We start from the raw sequence: 19,282 nt of genomic DNA, 5'->3' as shown, positions 1-19,282 counted from the left end.
ACGGATAAACTAAAAATCGCCTACCAAACTTTGGCTGACGGAAGGACTTAAAATAAACATCAAAAGTTCACAGCTCTTCCAAAAATTCCCCGCATTTCCCCGAGGGGAAGAATGTGAAAGTGCGAATGCACGAGTTGAATTTGCGCGGTTCGGTAATGTTCGCGAAAGAGCGATCACACACACACACACAACTACAAAGAAAGAAAGATGCATTTATTCACAGACACCTATTTGTGTTGTCGTTGTACTTGATTGCTAGAGCGGATCTCAGCTTTGAAATTTCGTGTCAGTACTCCTTTAAGCGGTGCATTAGCCCTTCTCACGCCCGATTCTTAGCCAATCCCCCACGTGGGTATGTGCCATGTCAGCGGCCAGGCAGCGCGCGCCCATCTCCCCACGTTGCCAAGGAAGACGAGGAGATTCCTGGCCAATCCCCTACGTGGGTATGTTCCATGTCATCGGCCAGGCTGCGCGCGCACATCTCCACGTGCGCGGACATCGCCGGTGGACGCAGGTTCAGGGTCGCTTAAGAAGTGCATTGCACTTAAAACAGGAAACCATTCAGGTTCGGGGCCCTATAACTTGTACACTTCATACAACAGCCTGACATTTTGAGCAAAATACTTGCTTACAGTGAGCGCATTCGGGTCCGCATGTCGCACAGCCATTCTAGACCTCCAAATGGCATGTAACCCTAGCGCAATGATCAAATCATACGGGACCTCATCTTCGCGCTCAACCAGAAGGAACCGAATGCCATGCGCTGAAATGGGCAGGTCTTTCTTGGGCTACGACCATGAGTTAGTACCCTAGAGTCAAAGGGCTTACTCCGTGGCCTGTAACGGTGTGGAGTACCTTAGGACCACCGAATGTCCGTCTGCATTCATCTGTGCGCACCCCACCATCAAGCGAACATAAAGTGAAATTCGATTTCAGCCATGAGTTGCAGTTTTATTTAGGGAATAATCGAGGTGCAACTCCCGCCTAAAATCGAACGATGGTCGGCGCGCAAATCGCATGTCACTCGGGGCGCAACTTAGATGTCATTTCGAGTCCCCGCACTCCGCACCCTGGCCATCATCCACGGAATGGAGATGCTGCCATTTTTGTTACATCACTACCCGCTGAATTGAATGTTATTGGCTCTCACATATCCGTGAACCACGTAAACAGGATTTCCTGCAACATCTCGTGCGGGATGGTCTTGAAGTTTTTTCTTTGAAGCAATTCCAGGCGAACTGGCACGGATGATGATTGATCGATGATCATGTTTAACGCACCGACACTTCACAGGTGATGAGGCGCACCCTAGTGGAGGGCTCCGGATTAATCTTGGCCTCCTGATGATCTTTAGCGTGCGCCGAAGTTCCGAACACAAGGGCGTTTTTTGCTTTCCGCCTCCATCAGAAAAGCGGCCGCCGCTGCCGGGTATCGAAGCCGCGTCCGTGGGCTCAGCGTCACAACGCCATAGTCACTGAGCCTCCGCAGTTGGTGGTATGGGTAATGGCTTTCTGTCCTTTCAAGACTGGAGAAAGCGTGCTGGCCAGCACGCCGTAATCCGTGGCCACGCAACTCCTGAGTTTATATCGTAGAACTCCGTTATGGATGCCCGGTTGTTCTTTTCCTGACATGGTGAAATAATCTTCTTGCGTTCTGACGAAAGATTCGATATTGGTCGTTTCTTAAATGTGTGTTTATAGAAATACTTTGTTAAATTGGCAATGGCGCTGACACGGTTTCGTTAGTTCCAGTTCATAAAAGCATCGAGCCGTATAGGGAACCCGAATCCCGAATTTGTTCCTTAGATCAGGAATTTCGTAAGATAGGGTTTTGTTAGATCGAGTTTTGACTGTATAACGATTACACATGGAACTTCCGCAGAATCTTCCGGCGAACTTCCACCAAAATGCAGGGCGTTAGACGGTTGGCAACTTTTCGCCATTTTTTATATTTTACTTACTTTTTGCCAGAATTTTGTTTGAGAAATTTTCTCCACTTACGCTACTATAACGATTACAGGTGCAACTTCCCCCAATCTGCGTTTTTAGGAAAATACAGGGCGTTACACGGTCCTGGCTGTGTGGGTACTCGGAAAAGACTGCTACAAATTGCAAGTTTACATCACACTCATTGGGACGAAATTAACGAAATTAACAAATGGACCTGCCGCGGTGGTTCAGTGGTTAGAAGTTGTGTTGCTAAGCACGAGGTCGCGGGTTCGATTACCAGCCGCAGCGGCCGCTTTTCTGATGGAGGCGAAAAGCAAAAAAGCCCGTGTGTACCAGATTTAGGCGCACAATAAAGATCCCCAGATGGTCAAAATTAATCCGGAGCCCTCGACTACAGCGCGCATCATCGCCTGCGTTGCGTCGGCGCGTTAAACCCTACAATCAATCAATTAAAAAATGGAAACAAAAGTATTTGTCGTCCCAGTTTTGATTTCAAAACGTGCTTTGAAGGCACAGGGCGACACTGCGATGAAAACCCTCCATCCCCCATCTCGGCAGTCAACAGGGAATGTGATGTGCGCGAGTAGATATGGTGCCAACGGGTAAGCTTCACGATATACGGAACGAGTGTAAATTTATTGCGTGATTTCTCTGAATAACAGGTTGCGGTGAGTGGAATACATCATACCAAATGATGCATAACAGCATGTCCCTATTGTATTTACGAACGTTTTCTTGCTTTGTCAACCAATGCCTCGAAATTATTAAAAGGTGATGACGCATTTAGGGTGACTGGCAGCCGAAGATAACACTTTGTCGCACTCTTTGTCACACCGATACGCTAACTTCTTTCATCGCGCTCACTGAAACTACCTCCGATACATTCCTCCATCTACATCCTCGTCAAACTGGACGCCACATCCTTTGTCCACCTATATTCACACATTCGCCACTTCCTCGTCAGAAGTTTCCTGCTTTTATTCGCCGGACTTCTTCGTCACAACACGTGGTCACAGCCCTCGTTTGCTTCCTCTTCCCTTGTAGCGTTTCTCAGCTTGTCATTTTGGTAAACCTCCTGGTCGCACTGAACGGAGCCACCCTCCCACCTTCTTTGTCCCATTCTCTATCACAGTACTTCGCAAAATTGTCGTTAAACTCCTCACCACTGTCATTGTTACTCTCAGTGGTGGAGCCTATGTTCGATGCCTCTTGATTTAGGACTATCTTGGAATTGTTCGATATTACCATAACGCATTCAAAGCAAGAATGTGGTGCCACTCTTCAGTAAACATGTGTCTTTTGTGAAAGCCGCATTATTTGTCAGATCTTAACACTGGAAGAAGAATTGTGAAGAAGGATCGAAGGATCATCTCACTCGTTAATATTTGTAGCACTTTTTGAAGGCTCAGAATAAACTGCTCGCAATTGACTTAGCACGAGCTAGTGGGGAAGTTTTATGTTAATGAGTATTTCGCCTTTCCCCGTTATTATTGTTTACAATGTTCTGTGTCGCGCTTCTAACCGCAAGGGGAGCCTGCTGCCCGTCTGCTGGTCACGCTATTGTCCCGTGTCATAGACGCTATCAGTTGGACATGACGGACACAGCACAGCCACCGAAAACGAGCAGTGACATTCAGCCCGTAATGCCTCCAAGGCGACCACGTGGTTGCTCTGTGTCACAGCGACAAACAGTATTTTTTGCAGTGGCACTATGAAATGTAGAACGTAATCATCCCTGCATTGCGGGATGCCACAACGTAAATTACCATTTTAACACAAAAGTGTTTTATTTCGTCATTCATGAAGATTTCACTTACGTCATATCCGTTACGGAAATGACGCCAGTACAACGAAGCGAGCAGCCTGTAAAGGGTGCACCCCTGCACACAGGGTCTTCTTGCGTACTAAAGAGCACGTTATACTTATGGTTGTTCGTTTTCGGGGTATATATTTTAACCCGAAAGTTTTTTTTATTCTGAGATGCACCAAGGTTTCACTGACGTAATATGCGTCCCGGAAATGGCGCCAGTACACCTTTGCCGAAGCAATAGCCGCCAGCAGGACGTCGCTCGCCAAGCACACCCACAAGGCAGCCGCCAACCCGCACATCAGGCTCAGCTGCAGATTTCACTGCATATTACTCTTTCGTGTTTTACCGATTCCTACGACAGATGAATCAACCACAAGTATTTTTCCGTCAAAGCGCATGCGCGAAATTGTCGTGTGCCAAAATTTCTCTCTTGGCTGCAATGGATTGTTCAGTCGAGTGCATTGCCCGAACGCTGAGTCACGTGATTATCGCCTTAGAGAGTAGCTTCTTGGTATTTGGTAGTGCAGCAGGGCATCGTCACTCACCGCGCTGTGTCTGCTGGTCCGAAGGCTCCTTCTTCCTCAGCGTCTTTGGGCGCACGACCGACCTCGAAGCTGAGCTGGGTGCCCTTAACCTTGTACTCACCCTTGAAGAGGAAGCGCAGTGTTATGTCTCCGTAGCAGAGGCGTGGATCAAAGCCGGCCAGTGTGGCGTACTTGTGGAATTCCCTGCGTTTGGTGCGTCAGACAGAACGACCGTGTCGAACGCCCTTGATCAAATGGAAGGATAAATGCATGAAAGCACTTCTCAAGAGTGGCGAATGCCACCTGCTACTGCCAGCAGTGTAACACTACACTTATCTCACATGCTTGAACGAGGCAACAGGAGCTTCAGGTAAAGACGGGTTCCGTGGAAATCATCACACGAGCGTGTGCTGTTCGGGTTCTATTAAGATACATTTATCCGACTTTTAGGCACGGAAGCATATGAGCATCTGTATATTTTGACCAATACGGCTTGACCGAACAGCTACAGCAATTCGACACCATGAGACATAAACCCACAAACAACAACTTGCAGCTAAATAGCTCACCCCAACGGACCGACACCTGCTGCATAAGCTTGGGCGACGTGGGGCGAAGACTTTTGATACCCCCTACAAATACCCGCTGTCCTACACATGAACATCGTGGTCCTTCCCATACCACGCCATGCGCATCCCATGTTCAGTATTGGACGACGATAGGATCGGACCCGCCTCCTGCTTCGAAAACACGGCAATGATTCTGCCCTCTACACCGAGACAGCCTCCGTACCCAGTCAACGGCTCATGTAGGTGTCATAGTGCGCTCCGACACCACCACCCTCGATACTTCCATCCGAAACTCATCATCAAGGAACACTGTAGAAGAATGGAATATATTTACATGTATTCCATGGAGTGGAATATATATTCCATAGAATGGAATATATTTACGGATTACAAGCCGCCTGCCACCACTACACTCAGTGTGGTGGTTCCACCCTCACTCCGTATCATATTTCAGAGCCCCACCCTTCCCTTTATCCGCTTCGTGTGGACACCCAAGCACACATCCGTCCCTGGGAAAGATCTCAGTGGTTCACTCCACGGCCCACAATCTCCTTAACCGGCCACTCCTAGACGATCAGGCCGCCCAAACCTCAGCCACGACCCACCTGTTCTTTCCCCTCCCCCAAGTCTACACCGACATCCTGTACCACCACAGGACCTCCCGACGCACCTATCTCTCACCTCACCCTGCACTCTTCCTTTCCTACGCTAATCTGGCGAAGACTTCAAACTCACATCTACCACAACCATGTCATCCTCCCTGGTATCTCCCTCCCCACCTATGCACACAACTTCCCCCGCGCGACACACCGAACAGTACCCCGCACCTTGCACGGATGTGCCCGCTGAACCCCCAGCCCCTATCACCCTGCTGTAAAGCAACGGAACAGTGCGTTGCGCAGTTGTGCGCTAGATCAGGAGGACTGGTCTTTCGGGTAAAGGCAGCAGCGGCGATGGCGCGTTGCCTACCGGACTAGAATGTCCACCCACCGCCCCTACCTCTTTCTCTGCTGTCCCCTCTCCTTTTTCTAAATAAACGTTTTGCAACAATACCTTTTGAAGAACTCGTATGACCCTGCATATTCCCTCCTCTATTACCTCACGTTTGCGATCGACACCGGTTGTGTACTCCAGTCCGAATCCAAATTTACTTAGTGCAGTAGGAAAGTAACCTTGTGAGCAAATTTTAATAAATTTCGTAGCCGAAAATTGCTGGAACCCACATAATTTTTGAACCCATTTTCGTCTTGGTTCAGTACTCGAAAACCGTATACCACTACTGCCCACAAAAAGAAAATAGCAAAAACAGGTAAACGTGACGGATAACCACGTGCTTGCTTGCCTTTAGACAAACATTTTGGAGAAGTTTTTGCGCTGTAGTTGTTTTCAGATTTCAAGACTCTGCTTTTTTGGAACGCATGTTTTCTCAGGTGCTCTGCTAAAACTTTTGATTTGTGAGCCGTTCTAAAAACTGAACATTTGTACCCTTGATTGTGGCCCCAACAAAAATGGATTTGCAACAGAAAGGTTACAATGTTCCAACAGCTTTAGAAGAGCTTACTTCGGAACATAGGTGAAATTCGGACAAAGAAGCTTGACGACTTCCCCGTGGTAGCCCTCAGTGGTCTTCAAGCATTCCTCGAGCACATGGGACACAGGTATAGACGTCTGCGACGCGGGAACATGTTTATTAAAAATTGCAGTGCTATTATGTATGCTCGCACATTTATAGGTATAATTTAGTGATAGCATTAGTGATAGCATTTAGTGATATTATTTAGCGATAGCGTTTAGCGATAGCATTAGTGATAGCGTTTAGTTATAGCATTTAGTGATAGGGATTTAGTGATGTAGACTTACTGTCGCAAAGCTACAAGCCTATATTCAATTATCTTAAAATGAATTGAAATTGAATACAGACTTTTAGCCTTTTGACAGACGCGGTTGTTCACCATATTCACAAGCGCCCTCCTGGATTCAACTTTCAGCTAACTGCATCTGTGTACATTCCGGGCTCACGTCTGCGGTATGTGATATAAGCTTCGGAATTTGATGTCTGCCTTAGTCCTCATTCTGCGCATAAAGAGAGTTTATGAAAGAAAACTGGAAAGTTTCATTTGACGGGCTGCGGCTTTTTGCCTGTTAAAATGTGTCGTTTATTACATAAAAGATTGAAGCTCAACAAAGTGTACTGTTGGGTGAGTTGGTAGTTCATTTTAAGAAATAGCTACAGCGCGAATAGAAACGAGGACACCGAAAGACGAGAGGACGAGCGCACACTTACAACTGGCTTTCAAACTGACTTCCAACTTACTTCCAAACTACGTGCGAAATAATTGAAGCACCCGAAATTGAGAGGCATGGAGTAAATGTGTAAGCCGGGCGTCAATGGCGTTGTCCAAAATAGATTTACTTTCCAACATCTGTACTTCAGGCACGACTTAATTTGGTGTCTGTATAGATTGTGCCACGTGCGGGAACGCGTGTTGATATGGTGCTGTGATACCAGAAGTTATACGTCTCTTTTCTGCGTTTTTTTTATATTTTACTGATGTGAACACAAAGAGTGCATATAAAAGCTGCAAGGTTTCTCGTATTAAATTTAGTTGCAAGTAAGCACTCGTCCCGTCGTCTTTCTGTGTCCTTGTTTCTATTCGCGATGTAGCTATTCTCTTTAAAATAAAAGATTAAAACATTACGCTTGTTGCTCATTAAAACATAAAACTTAAAATGTGGTGTAAGCTTTTGTATAAAACTCCGACCTTGAAGGGTCCGTGAATTTTTTGTACGTAACTTTGACCTTCGCGAAATAGTTACAGCGAAATGGCACCTAATAATAAGTTGGACTGTGCTATCTGATTTGCATGAGTGGTTTCCACATTTATTTCTTCTTAATAGTGCCCAGACACACGGCACGCGCATTACAGGGAGGCAGCCACTTACGTATCCCAGCATGGTGTCAATTCGTGGCTTCTTGACACCCTGTAGGCTGAGGATCTGACCCTTACTCCAGACACCCACGTTGATGTACCGGTAGTGGTTCTTTATATCGAAGGTGAAGGACTCCAGAAACACGGGTTCCTAGGATAAGCGTAATTGGTGCATTTTAAGCGGTCTTCGCCACAGAACTAAGCGGACTTCCCGAAGCTTTATCATGTTAGCGAAAGTGGGCTACCTGGAGTTAAGGAAGGCGTAACAAGAGGAATGGCCGCGTAGCTGCTCGCTTTGCAGCAAATGTCATCTAAAGATGATAGTTCGTTTCGCGTCTGTCTCGTATCCGTATCAGTCGTGACGTGCTAGGCCTCTGACCAATGGGTGTGTTGCGTCCCATCTGGTCATCTGCTTTGCGCCTATCACCCGCCACAGTGGGTCAGTGGCTATGGCGTTGTGCTGCTGAGCCTAAGGGCGCAGGGCGCGGATTCATGTCCCGCGACATGAACATTTAATCAATTGATCAACATTTCATCAATTGGTCAATTGATAAAATAATCAATTGATAAATCAATCAATCAATCAATCAATCAATCAATCAATCAATCAATCAATCAATCAATCAATCAATCGATCAATCAATCAATTAATCAATGAGTTTCCGCCTATCCGGGCTTACTCGAAGCGGACACTTTGAAGCGTACATTATGTGGAACAAGCTAAGAATTTCACCGTTGTAGACATAGGACAAAGAAGGTGAACAACAAAGGCAATATGCGACAGCTTTCAGTCAGGCAGTGTACAATAGAGGCTAAGCTAATTGTTTCAGTGCCTGGCATCGAAAAATTCGCTTAAACTATGAAGAAAATCCCCTCAGACACGACTCTTTCATCCCTAAACTGCCTGAATCGTCATCAGCCAAGTTCACGAGAAATTATTTCTCGAAGTAGATTGCGCGTCTTAGATTCATCCATGGCTATTCTCGTAGAAAAGGTAGCAGTGATATTGAAAGCACTTACTCGGTTGGAAAGAACGTAGGTGGTACGCTTTATGGGGAAGCCCCTCTGTTTCGCTCTTTGTAGAATGGCTGCGCTGTCTCCCCTCTTCGTCGCTCTTTCTGAGGCGGCTGAGTGGCAACAAGATTTCAGTTGGAGAGATTCGAAATACTCGCTCCGCAACAGGTTTTCCGGTAACAGAAATTTTTGATCACCCAAAGCCCTGAGTTCGGTAGAAGTGTATTAAATCAACCAAAGTCGATTTTGAAGTTGACTTGTTTGAAGTTTGCCCTGAAGTTGCCCTGTTTGAAGTTGCCTTGTTTTGCTCTGTTTTGTAGCTTTACTTGACGACAGGCGCGTTTAAACGCACTAAACAGCGAATATTGAAATCTGGCCACCAAAGGATCGAATCATTTTGTATTGTTTTGTTGGTGCAATATTGAAGAGAGAACCATATTACGAACGTTTTCCCAATTTTCCACACAGCTAAAATAATTTTATATCGCCTGTAAAAAATCACCGAAGCTATTCACGGTGCGGCTGGAGTGTGGTTGTTCAAGGTAGTCATACAAGTTCCTGATTTCTTGTCCTCTTTTCACGAAGAATATTAAGGTCGTAACCCACGCTTATTCATTTTGGCCTACGTCTAGGAATTTTAATGCCTTGGCCCGGCAAAATCTGGCTCTATGAAACGGGATTGGTCGCTTCCCATACATTACCAGTTACATTATGAAAAACATGATGACTACATCTATGCGGCTCACCCAGTAGATGCGGTTTGGCCCAAGCTTTGCCGAATTATCTGTGTTTTCTATCTCGACATGCAAATCGCAGCTTTCCCAAAATGGGTGCTTCTTTATCATGTCTTCATGCGTGTGGCGTCAAAGCTTGGCACATGCCTACAGAGGGAAATGGTTGAAACGGAGAAAGGAGGCCTGAAATGGAAGACCTGTTTCTCGTTCTTGTTCAGTAGAGGTAGCTCTAATGTTTATTGTCACATAGTGATGTTGAAGCAACAGACGACTTCCTGACATAAGGACGAAGAACGTCAGGCGGTCAACTGCTTACTACGGCCAAATCAGATAACTTGGACGTGTTCTTTATATTTTACTGCTCACGTGTGGTGTACACATTACGAGCAGACTGCTGAATTATACGACGTATATCGCAGGGGGAGAACAGGTTCTCTCATCTGCTCTGCGCTGAAAGTTGGCTTACGTGTGCGAATTTGTAAGCCCACCGGCGTGATTTTTTTTTGGTAACAACGTGCCAAGTTTCTGTGCGACACCCGACCCCTTGGTCCTTTTAAAATCTAGGAAAAGCAACGTGCTAGCACTCATCCAATGAAAGAAAATTCACGCATCTCCACGAAGTGAATCATGACGAGTGGGCGAAGCACTGGGGATCGTGCTTACCGTAAATCACCCGTGGCATTGCCCACTCGCGCATGTAGATGAGTGACAACGCGTGCGTACAGTACATACAATTCCAACACAATCCAATCCGACACAATTCAATTTAATCCAATCCAATCCAATTCAATGCTCCTGGCGCATGCGCAACACTGTGTACACGGACGCCAAGCCCCGGACAAAGCGAGGTCCTAAGGTGCTTCGCCCCTAAAAGAACTTACTCGAAGCTTTTCGGCCGGAACCCTGCATCGACGTCTCGTCCTGCGGGCACAGTTACGCCGAACGAGTGCATGAACAAAATGTCGCTGATATGTTCGACGCAACCTAATACATTCCACCAAAAATTAGGCGGCATAGCGAAAAAAACGTTACAAATGTATAATTGCTTACAGATACGCATTACCTTGAGAAATTTAAATGTGGGAAAGTTGCTCTCCAAGCCAGCGATTTTGAGCTAACGAGTGAGCAATCATGCAAGCGAGCTTGCAGTCCGGCAAGCACAGGTCTTGAGTTTCGCTTTTGTTGTGTCGTGACCAGTTCAGGCTATACACCGCAGACCAATAAAAACACTGCGGAGTCTGGTGCCGGTGTACGATGCAGCAGTGAAATCATGAACGAAGATAATAAGTGTAATGAAGATATAAAATATTTATGTTATACAACTGAATTTGGTAACTGCGCCGACCTCAACTGAAAAAAAAAAAAAACTAGCAAGAGGTATGTTTACCGCAGCTAGCTCAGCTGGACACACAGGTGAACGAACGGACAGATGGGTGGACGGACTGACACAGCAAATTTTGTTTTGCGTGTTGAAGCAGCCCAAGCAGTACTATCGTCTCCAGGGGCCTAGAATAACTTCGGAGAACTTACCGCGTCCTGTGGCGGTGGCGCGAGAAGCGCTGTTTTCTTATCCCACTTGAAGTCACTCTTCCTTTCGATTGTCATGACGACTCTGAAACATTTAATTTTTGTTCACCGCTTCTCGCGTAGCAACAATACTTTTGTTGATTTGCTGCTGCGGTTAGGGCGCCACCTGTCATACATATTCTGAGGCACGGCAACCTTCCCAGCACATGCTTTAATGAGGCTGGAAGCCTGACAAGGCCAGCTGAAAAGCGAGCGAGAAATCTTTCCAGAAAATAACTAACTAAATAACTAAATAAGTAACAAAATGACTAAATAACTAACCAACCAATTAACCATCTAACTAACATTGCACGCTCTTCCCACTCCTGCTACAGGCCCACAGGGACTGCAGTATTTTCAAATAAATAAATAAATAAATAAATAAATAAATAAATAAATAAATAAATAAATAAATAAATAAATAAATAAATAAATATGTGATGGCGAGGAAGTGGCCCTAAAAGGGCACTCACTGTTCCCCAGACTTGGAGAGCACTTTCGCAGCTTGCTTATAATCTATTATTCGGACTGCTTCAATGCTGACAATCAAATCTCCCTGGAAGTGAAGTGAAACGAACGAAAAATTAATTGCATGACTCCTCCTGGGGTATGACTCGATTATTTACATCAGTACATTCCGCTAATAGAAATAATATTCATAATCATAAAAGTAATGGTATTGTTTTCGACCGGGCTTGAACGCAGTTCTCCTGAGCAAGCAACGCATTCGTAAGTCAGACACAACCGGATAATTGTCCCATTCTTAAGGGGCCATGAATGAAAATACAACTTTGTTTTCTTTCTTTAATGAAGAAACTATGCTTCAGAGCTTCCCCCAGTTTTATTTCAGCCAAAAAAGACGTTTTTCAACCAGAAAACGCGAGGAGTATACAAAAACATTCAAATTTCGCGCTACAGTGACGTGGTATGGGCAGGAGTGATGGCATATGGGCTGGCGCTACAAACGTAATTTACAGTGGGTTAGCGTGTTATTATTCAAGTGATGCGATCAAACTGAGATTGAGGCTCCACTACAATCGCCCAGTCATGCGCCTTAGCGATGGGTTAGTTCAACGGCCTTCAATCGCACAATTAAGATTCCGTGACGTCATAGAAAAGGTTCCGAAAAATGGCTCGGATGACCCCAGAGCAACACGTGTTTTCTTTAATATATCCATTATTTTTGGGAAGGTTGCGATAAAATTGGTAATATTGTTCTGCAGACAAAGCAATCTTTTTAATGAACTTGTTTCCATGGCCCCTTTGGGGCGCGTTATTCTATGCAAACATAAGTAGTAGAAACATAAAACGCAAACAAAAACGAATAGATTGTTTTGAATATAAAAAAAAAGTATTGTTAACGTTGTGAGAAGGTCTAGTTTACCTGCGGCTCTTCTCATTGAGGGGTTTAACAACAGAAGTGTTTATTCACAGGAAGTCGTTTGTGAAAATCTTCCTAACCGCATGTTAAAGGTACTGAAATTAGGTTTACGCGAAATGTTCTTGTGCTCTGTTTTCAAAAAATACGCTGGATGTTGCGGTTGCTATTACAGAGGGCAGTGTGGTTTTAATCTGTATAAGATATTTAAACGTTTCAGCCCTAAAAATATTGTTTCTAGCGAAACGCTTTTTTGTGTGTGTGTTCCTTATTATTCGGATCCTGTAACCTCACGAACAAATAATTGAGCATGTGGGGCTAGTAATTAGCGATTTAGAGGCAGCACATCTAATTAGACCACTAGACAACTAAAATTTTAAGTTTCAACCGAAAAAAGTTTTTCCTTGTTTTCGTTAATCTTAAAAACTACCCAGCCCACAAACAATAAGTAATGCTGGTATCGCAAGTATTTTTGAGTTACACCCGCCGTGGTGGCTCAGTGCCTAAGGCGTTGCGCTGCTGAGCACGAAGTCGCGGGTTCGATTCCCGGCCACGGCGGCCGCTTTTCTGATGGAGGCGAAAAGCAAAAACGCCCGTGTGTACGAGATTTCTGCGCACGTTAAAGATCCCCAGGTGGTCAAAATTAATCCGGAGCCCTCCACTAAGGCACACCTCATCGCCTGCGTTGCGTCGGCGCGTTAAACCCTACAATCAATCAATCATTTTTGAGTTACAGCCATTTAACCAAACTAAGACTTCGGTCCCTGGGGTCCCCCCGAAGTCAGGTTGGTCTTCACTGCAATGCCTTCGTTTGAATAGCGTTCAGCTATAGCAAAAAGTGAACTACGGTAATATCCATCGAAAAGGGAATCCTTCAACTATTTCTCAAAAAACAGGCTGTTTTAGTTTTGTTCTCAAATTTCGAGAAGAATTTTCGTTAATGTCGTTGATTGATTCGGTGCTTAACGCGCCGCCGCTAAACAGGCTATGGCGCCCGCGCCGTAGTGGAGGGCTCCGGCGTAATATTGACCTCCTGGGGGTCTTTAACGTGCGCCGAAATCTCGCACACACCGGCGTATTTGCTTAAGACCCAGGGTCAAAAGTGTTAATCAAAATAATACCTTTACGCCCCTATAGTGTCGTATTCTATATACTAATGAGCAGAACACGAAATAAATTCCGTAATTGCAAAATTGGCAACATAATATACTATCATCAGTTCCCCGTGTTCGGGGCATTTATTCTTATACATTCCTTGCAGATCGACGGCTGGTCTCAGTTTTCGCAAGAACATTATGAATTCAGTGTTTACCACATCGGAGTCCAGACACCGTTGGTGTTTTTATTTTGTCTCAATCTTAGCATAAAAGCATGAATGTATAGCTTTTGAGTTGCTCCTATGAGCATATAGCTGAGTGATGGCCACTGTATAACTCGTTGATGCTTGCGGAGCCACTGTCTTACCAGTTGTAATCCGCCGGCGGCGAAAGGGGAGTTGCGGGACATGTTCTCCACGTAGACGCATTCTCGGGGCCTTCCTTCTACTTTTTTCTGGCATGTAAAATGAAACGGAAAACATTTCTGTGTTAAGATGAGGCGAGAGTGACGTGCTCCTATTAACTTAACTAGTAGACCGAATACTCTAACGGCTGCTATCATGAGGATTTGGGAAATCGCTCAAGGTTATTCCCATGTTGGAGGTCAAACATGTGGTACCCGGATCCGAAAACGGCACTCGCTGAACTGCCCAACGCAACCTAGATAGGTACTCTGACTTTCAGTATCTCACTTCAGCGCAAATGCGGTTTACGCCTTAAAAAGCAGCGGTCAGTAGGGGAGGTGTTACGTAATAACGTTCAGGCCTAAAAAAATTGGAAGAGGCTTAGCTCGGCTGTGCCAGGATATACGTAGAATGTTCTAAGCGTCAGCAATCCAATCCAATCCAATTCAATCCAGTCCAGACACTGCTCCTCGCGCATGCACAGCACGGCTCTCCAGGAGCCACGCGAAACGGTTAACAAGCGGCTCCGGCGCACCGTCAGACTTGCCTACTGCGCAACGGAGGCGCTCACCTGGACACGCGCCGGCGCCAGTGCGTCGGCCGCGGCTATGACGCCCCTCCTCTGGAATGCGCAGACCGGCGAATGTGCAGACCCAATTCTCTACCCACACCTTCTCCAATTGAATTGAATTTCTAATCCAATCCAATCCAATCCAATGCAATGCTCCTCGCGCTTGCGCAGCACGGCCCTCCAGGGTCCACACGAAACTGCTCAGCCTCGGCCAGTGTAGCTTACGCTACAAAACTGACACCCAGCGGCTTAGTATTTAGCTACTTCGCTTACGGCAAGTGCCACACATTTACGGCAAATGCCACACATTTGAGAAGCTGTGAAAGGCGGAGAAGTGATTCTCCAGAGGGACTGTGGAGCCGTTCTCCACTCTTTGCAACCACCCCACACCTATATCACTCCCTGTCTCACTCCTCTCTTGATGAACTGAACATGGCTTTCGTCAATGCAATTCAATATTCCCGCCTTCGTAGTGCTCGCGCGCATTCTCCTGGGACAGCTGACATCCTTTTATCTTTTGTCTGTTATTCTGCCTGGAACAGCATGAACGGGAGTTCTCTTCCTTTTGTGCTCGTTTTGATCTCGCACGTGCCGCAGCCTTTCTACGCAGTTTTTAGCACACCTTTCTACGCTTACTATTGTAAAGATCAGCCCAACGAGCATTCGTAACTACATGAACGCGGAGACTGCCGGTTAAGAACAAAAATGTTTCAGTTGTACCTGCAGTTTTCTTTGCACTAAATAATGTGCACATGTATAACCAATGCCAGCGGTTACAGGAATTTCGAACGGTTCTGCCTATACAAACGTCTTCTTCAAGTATACTCCTAACTTTTGACTGGAAGCTTGAATCAAGGGGCAAGCGGGGATCTTCTCGAAGCCTCGGTTGGGGCGCCTGACGCCGCGTGACCGCGGACGAAATACGACGGCAAGCCGTACCCCTAAAGTGGTCCGCACCTAAAAGCGCGTGGTAGCAATGCACAGGACAGGTCTCGGGATCTTACATTCTTAAATTCCACGCCAACCGCCATGCCGGCCGGTTTGAATAACTCGAGGGTAATGAGCCGCCATGGTGTGCCGAGTACTTCGTCCATGTCAATCCATTCGCTCTCATCTGCGTCAAAAAAAAAACATTTGCAAGAACATCCCTTTTAGGCTTCCACCACGTTTGGCGCTGTGACAGGACGGTAAGATAAAGCAGCACAGCGGTAAAAAAAAATTAGCAGTGGCTTAGCTAGGCTCTGCCAGGATATACTTAGCGTGAACTAAGGTTCAGCTGGTTATTCTTAGCTTTCCTGGATGTCTAGGATTAGCTTTATTATCATGCTTACTGCTGCATCAATGACACTAATACGGTACACGTATTATGTAACACATGTATATTTATCAAGCGGTTCCGGCGCATGGTTACCAATCGCCCGAGAGCTAAGATGGTTCCACAGGCGCACGCCGGTGTTCCTGCGACGCACGAGCCATCGTTTCCAACCGGCCACCCCTCGCATGATCATCAAGTGGACCGGGCCGCCACATGCGGAATGGAGGTCGGCGAAGACGCTCGGCGCGTGGGGTGTGTGACAGACGCTGGGCAGCGAGCAATGTTCGGGCGCCGTGTGATGTCACTGCTCCTCGCGCATGCGCAGCACGGATCTCCAGGAGCCACGCGAAACTGCTCAACCTCGGCCAGTGTAGCTCACGCTACAAAAGCAGGCGGTGAAACAGACCAGCGACAGAATAGCTGAACGTGGGAACAGCTAGCATGGTCCGACAATTTCCTGCCGGGAGCACCCGCCTTTCAGTATTAAATAGACCCCAGTATTTTGTTTATGCGTAGATTGTGTGAATAAGTGTAAACGTAGAACCCATGTTAAGCATTTCGGACTTGGGATGTCCCCCTCTTCGCTCAGAAAGCCCCGAGCAAAGGCGAGAAGTTCGGACGGAACCAGAGTTTTCTGACACGCTTCGTCGACTCTCCGTAGCTCGAAAAATTAAGGCGTTGAGGTGATAGCCGGAACCTGCACGTCAAATCCGCAAAAGCAGTGCTATCACATCACTAATTTCCTGCCGGTTGGGGCTGTGTTGAATGAGCGTGTTTTGAAAGGAGGGTGGGGTGTTTCGGGTGACTAAATGTTTTGGGTGACTAATTCGGGTGACTATGCACAACCTTCCACCTTCTACGGCATAACTGCATAACTGCGGCATAACTGCGGCATAACTGCGGTCCGGCATAACTGCGGTCCGAAATAAATACCTGTGAAAGTGATCGCATTTACTAAATTTTTATGCACTATAAAAAATTATCGAAATACTTATAGTCGCAGGCACTATTAAGAAGGATTCATTTACTTCGTATCTCATACCGCGTTAGTTCTGTTGGAGATCAGCTTCAAATTTATATATTACGTGCTTATGAATACAGGGGGCGCAGAAATAATGCAGGAAAATAGATACCCGTTGTCATCTTCAACATGATAAAAATTTGGGCTGGTTGGTACATCTTTAAGAATAGCAATCGTTGTTGTTACACTTTTCAACCCCCATTTGCTTTATTCTGTCTTATAATCCGTCTAACCACAATTTATTCCATCTGGAACTAACCCCGTACGGTTGAATGTTCGTATAGTTTTCACACTATAGGGAAACTGCAATACCATGTAGTCTCAGCTTGGCTTTGCTGCCGAAATCAAAAGTGTTAGCACATAACTGAGGAACATTCAGCGCTACAGTGTGCACTGCCTTCTCGCGGCCAGGCATAGCGTTGCCTGTTTCAAATGAATAACGATATATGAAGTGTACCAAGTATCTCGATTCGTCCCTTGTGTGGGGAGTCTATGGCACGCCATCTGCAGTCACCAACTTCATGACCCGGGAATTATAGTTCATAGGCGGGTGGTTCCGACTTTCAGCCCTACGTCACAATTGCCAGCGCCGGAATTCGCGGTCTACTGCTGTGCGAAACGGCCTGCCCAGCCTTCTTACCCAGGGAGATCATGCAGTACAGCTGGAACGAGCCGTGGCACAGCACGAGCCTGGAACACTCGACGATTGTTATCTCTAGCGTCCCGTTCTGGCTCAGCTTCTCGTGGTGCGTGGACATGATACGCAGTTCGGGAATCAGGAAGAAAGGCTTGATCATTATCATGTACGTCGGCAGGTTGAACTTGGTCCGTAGCTTGCGCCGTATCTTCAAAATGAGAAATAAAGAAGACACAGTGTAACATGTGGAAACTGACTGAAAGTAACATATAAACCGAAATAGAATATTTAACCCGCCATATTGAAGGAATGTCCAAGCTCTGACGTACAATTGAAAAGTAGCGTTGTTCTTCGCATTCAAAAGCGTGACGATCCATTGGCACCATTTACCCGGCTACTTCCTACAACCTCAAAGTACGCCGACATCTTCCACCATTACAGCGCTTCCCACCAAAAACCTCCCCTCCCAATCCCGTCGCTGAATATTTAGGTAGCCCAGACATTTCGAAAACTCTAAACCCATACCTATAGTTTTTTATGCATAAATCTCGCACAACATATCCATGCCTCTGCTATCCCTGCCCGGACACAGCTAAAACTTCCTCCTACCTCGTACGGCTACGCTGAAAAGACCGCACCCCTATTCCCGCCCTACTCTTGGGAGATGGGAGTGCTTGCTGCGCGTTAACGAGCTTCAAGAACAGGTCCTACTGATCAACCGAGCCAAGGTCACGGCGGCAGCCTTTGGTCTGGCAGAACAGGAGCCCCAACAACTCCTCCTCGTATTTCATTTCTTTCTCCTGAAGCGCTTTCTTCGATCTAATTAAACGCCTTACAAACCATTACGCTTCCTCGTCGCCAGGTACTCACCATTCCCACGACAGCCCTAGCCACCTGTGGAAACTTCTGATCTTGAACGGATGACTCTATAGTCAAGGACACTTTTGGTTCCTGCAAAAAAGAATGCACCCATCACATGGGTCGTGCCGATATAAGGAACGTTTTTGCGCTGTGTGCCGAGCCGACTTTACTGCTGGCGGGCATGTGCCGTGTTGGCAGCCCTTTCCGTTACTTTCGTTCTGAGCACTCAGTCGTCATACGCTATCTAAAAGAAGCAAGGCACGTGCTATGAGACAGCGCATATTGGTTGATGGTGCTGTCACGAATGCAAATTGTTCGGTGCAGCGCGCGCGGAAGTTTCCCTAAACTATGAGGCGTGAATTCGTGAAGTACTGCGTAGCAATTTACGACCCCTGAATATGGTTAAGATGCGCTGAAACTTCCGCGCACGTGTGTTCTTTTTGTTGTTTTTTACCTCTACCAGGAAAAAAAAACGGCCACTACGGCGGGGTTGAACCCGCGTCCTCATGCCCAGTAGCAGTAATAAAAATAAATATGGCTTCAATATGATACTTCAAGGCTAGCCTCCTTTATTACACTGTGGAAATCACCCGATGCACAAGGGTACAAAAAATAAAAATCGGAGTCGAAGGGGTCCACCTTTTTTAATCAGACGTTGCGGGTTTTGTAAACTCAACCAGCAATCGAATAGAGCAACCACAGCTGCATTTGCATTTTCTTGTACCCAGCCAGTATACCCGCCGGCCAGTGTTTCACAGACAACACCTGATCGTAGTTGTCATTATAGAGAAATTTAATATGATTTATACGCTTCAAGGTACACAGAACAGTTGAGACGGCCTGTTGAAAGTCAGCAATCGAGCGAAGCTGCAGATGTTGCCATCTTTCACTTGCGGTATAAA

General features: G+C 46.3%; 1 protein-coding gene across 1 annotated transcript in view; it reads right to left on the bottom strand.

The window, feature by feature from the left end:
* The window catches only part of LOC144175193 (uncharacterized), a 41,732-nt gene extending 24,197 nt beyond the window's left edge, over positions 1-17,535 (bottom strand). Inside the window, exons 1-10 of the mRNA XM_077704295.1 lie at positions 17,523-17,535; positions 15,551-15,660; positions 13,939-14,025; positions 11,570-11,652; positions 11,061-11,142; positions 10,412-10,451; positions 8,803-8,909; positions 7,796-7,933; positions 6,414-6,520; positions 4,305-4,487 (exon numbers count right to left, since the gene is read on the bottom strand). Coding sequence (XP_077560421.1) covers positions 4,305-4,487; positions 6,414-6,520; positions 7,796-7,933; positions 8,803-8,909; positions 10,412-10,451; positions 11,061-11,142; positions 11,570-11,652; positions 13,939-14,025; positions 15,551-15,660; positions 17,523-17,535 — 950 coding nt within the window. The remainder of the gene's footprint in view (positions 1-4,304; positions 4,488-6,413; positions 6,521-7,795; positions 7,934-8,802; positions 8,910-10,411; positions 10,452-11,060; positions 11,143-11,569; positions 11,653-13,938; positions 14,026-15,550; positions 15,661-17,522) is intronic.
* Positions 17,536-19,282: the final 1,747 nt, after the last annotated feature.

The sequence above is a fragment of the Haemaphysalis longicornis genome, unplaced genomic scaffold (genome assembly GCF_048455015.1).
Source record: "Haemaphysalis longicornis isolate Haplotype H1 unplaced genomic scaffold, Haemaphysalis longicornis Haplotype H1 scaffold_3, whole genome shotgun sequence".
Taxonomy (NCBI): Eukaryota; Metazoa; Arthropoda; class Arachnida; order Ixodida; family Ixodidae; genus Haemaphysalis; species Haemaphysalis longicornis.
This window is presented reverse-complemented; position numbering and strand designations above follow the sequence as displayed.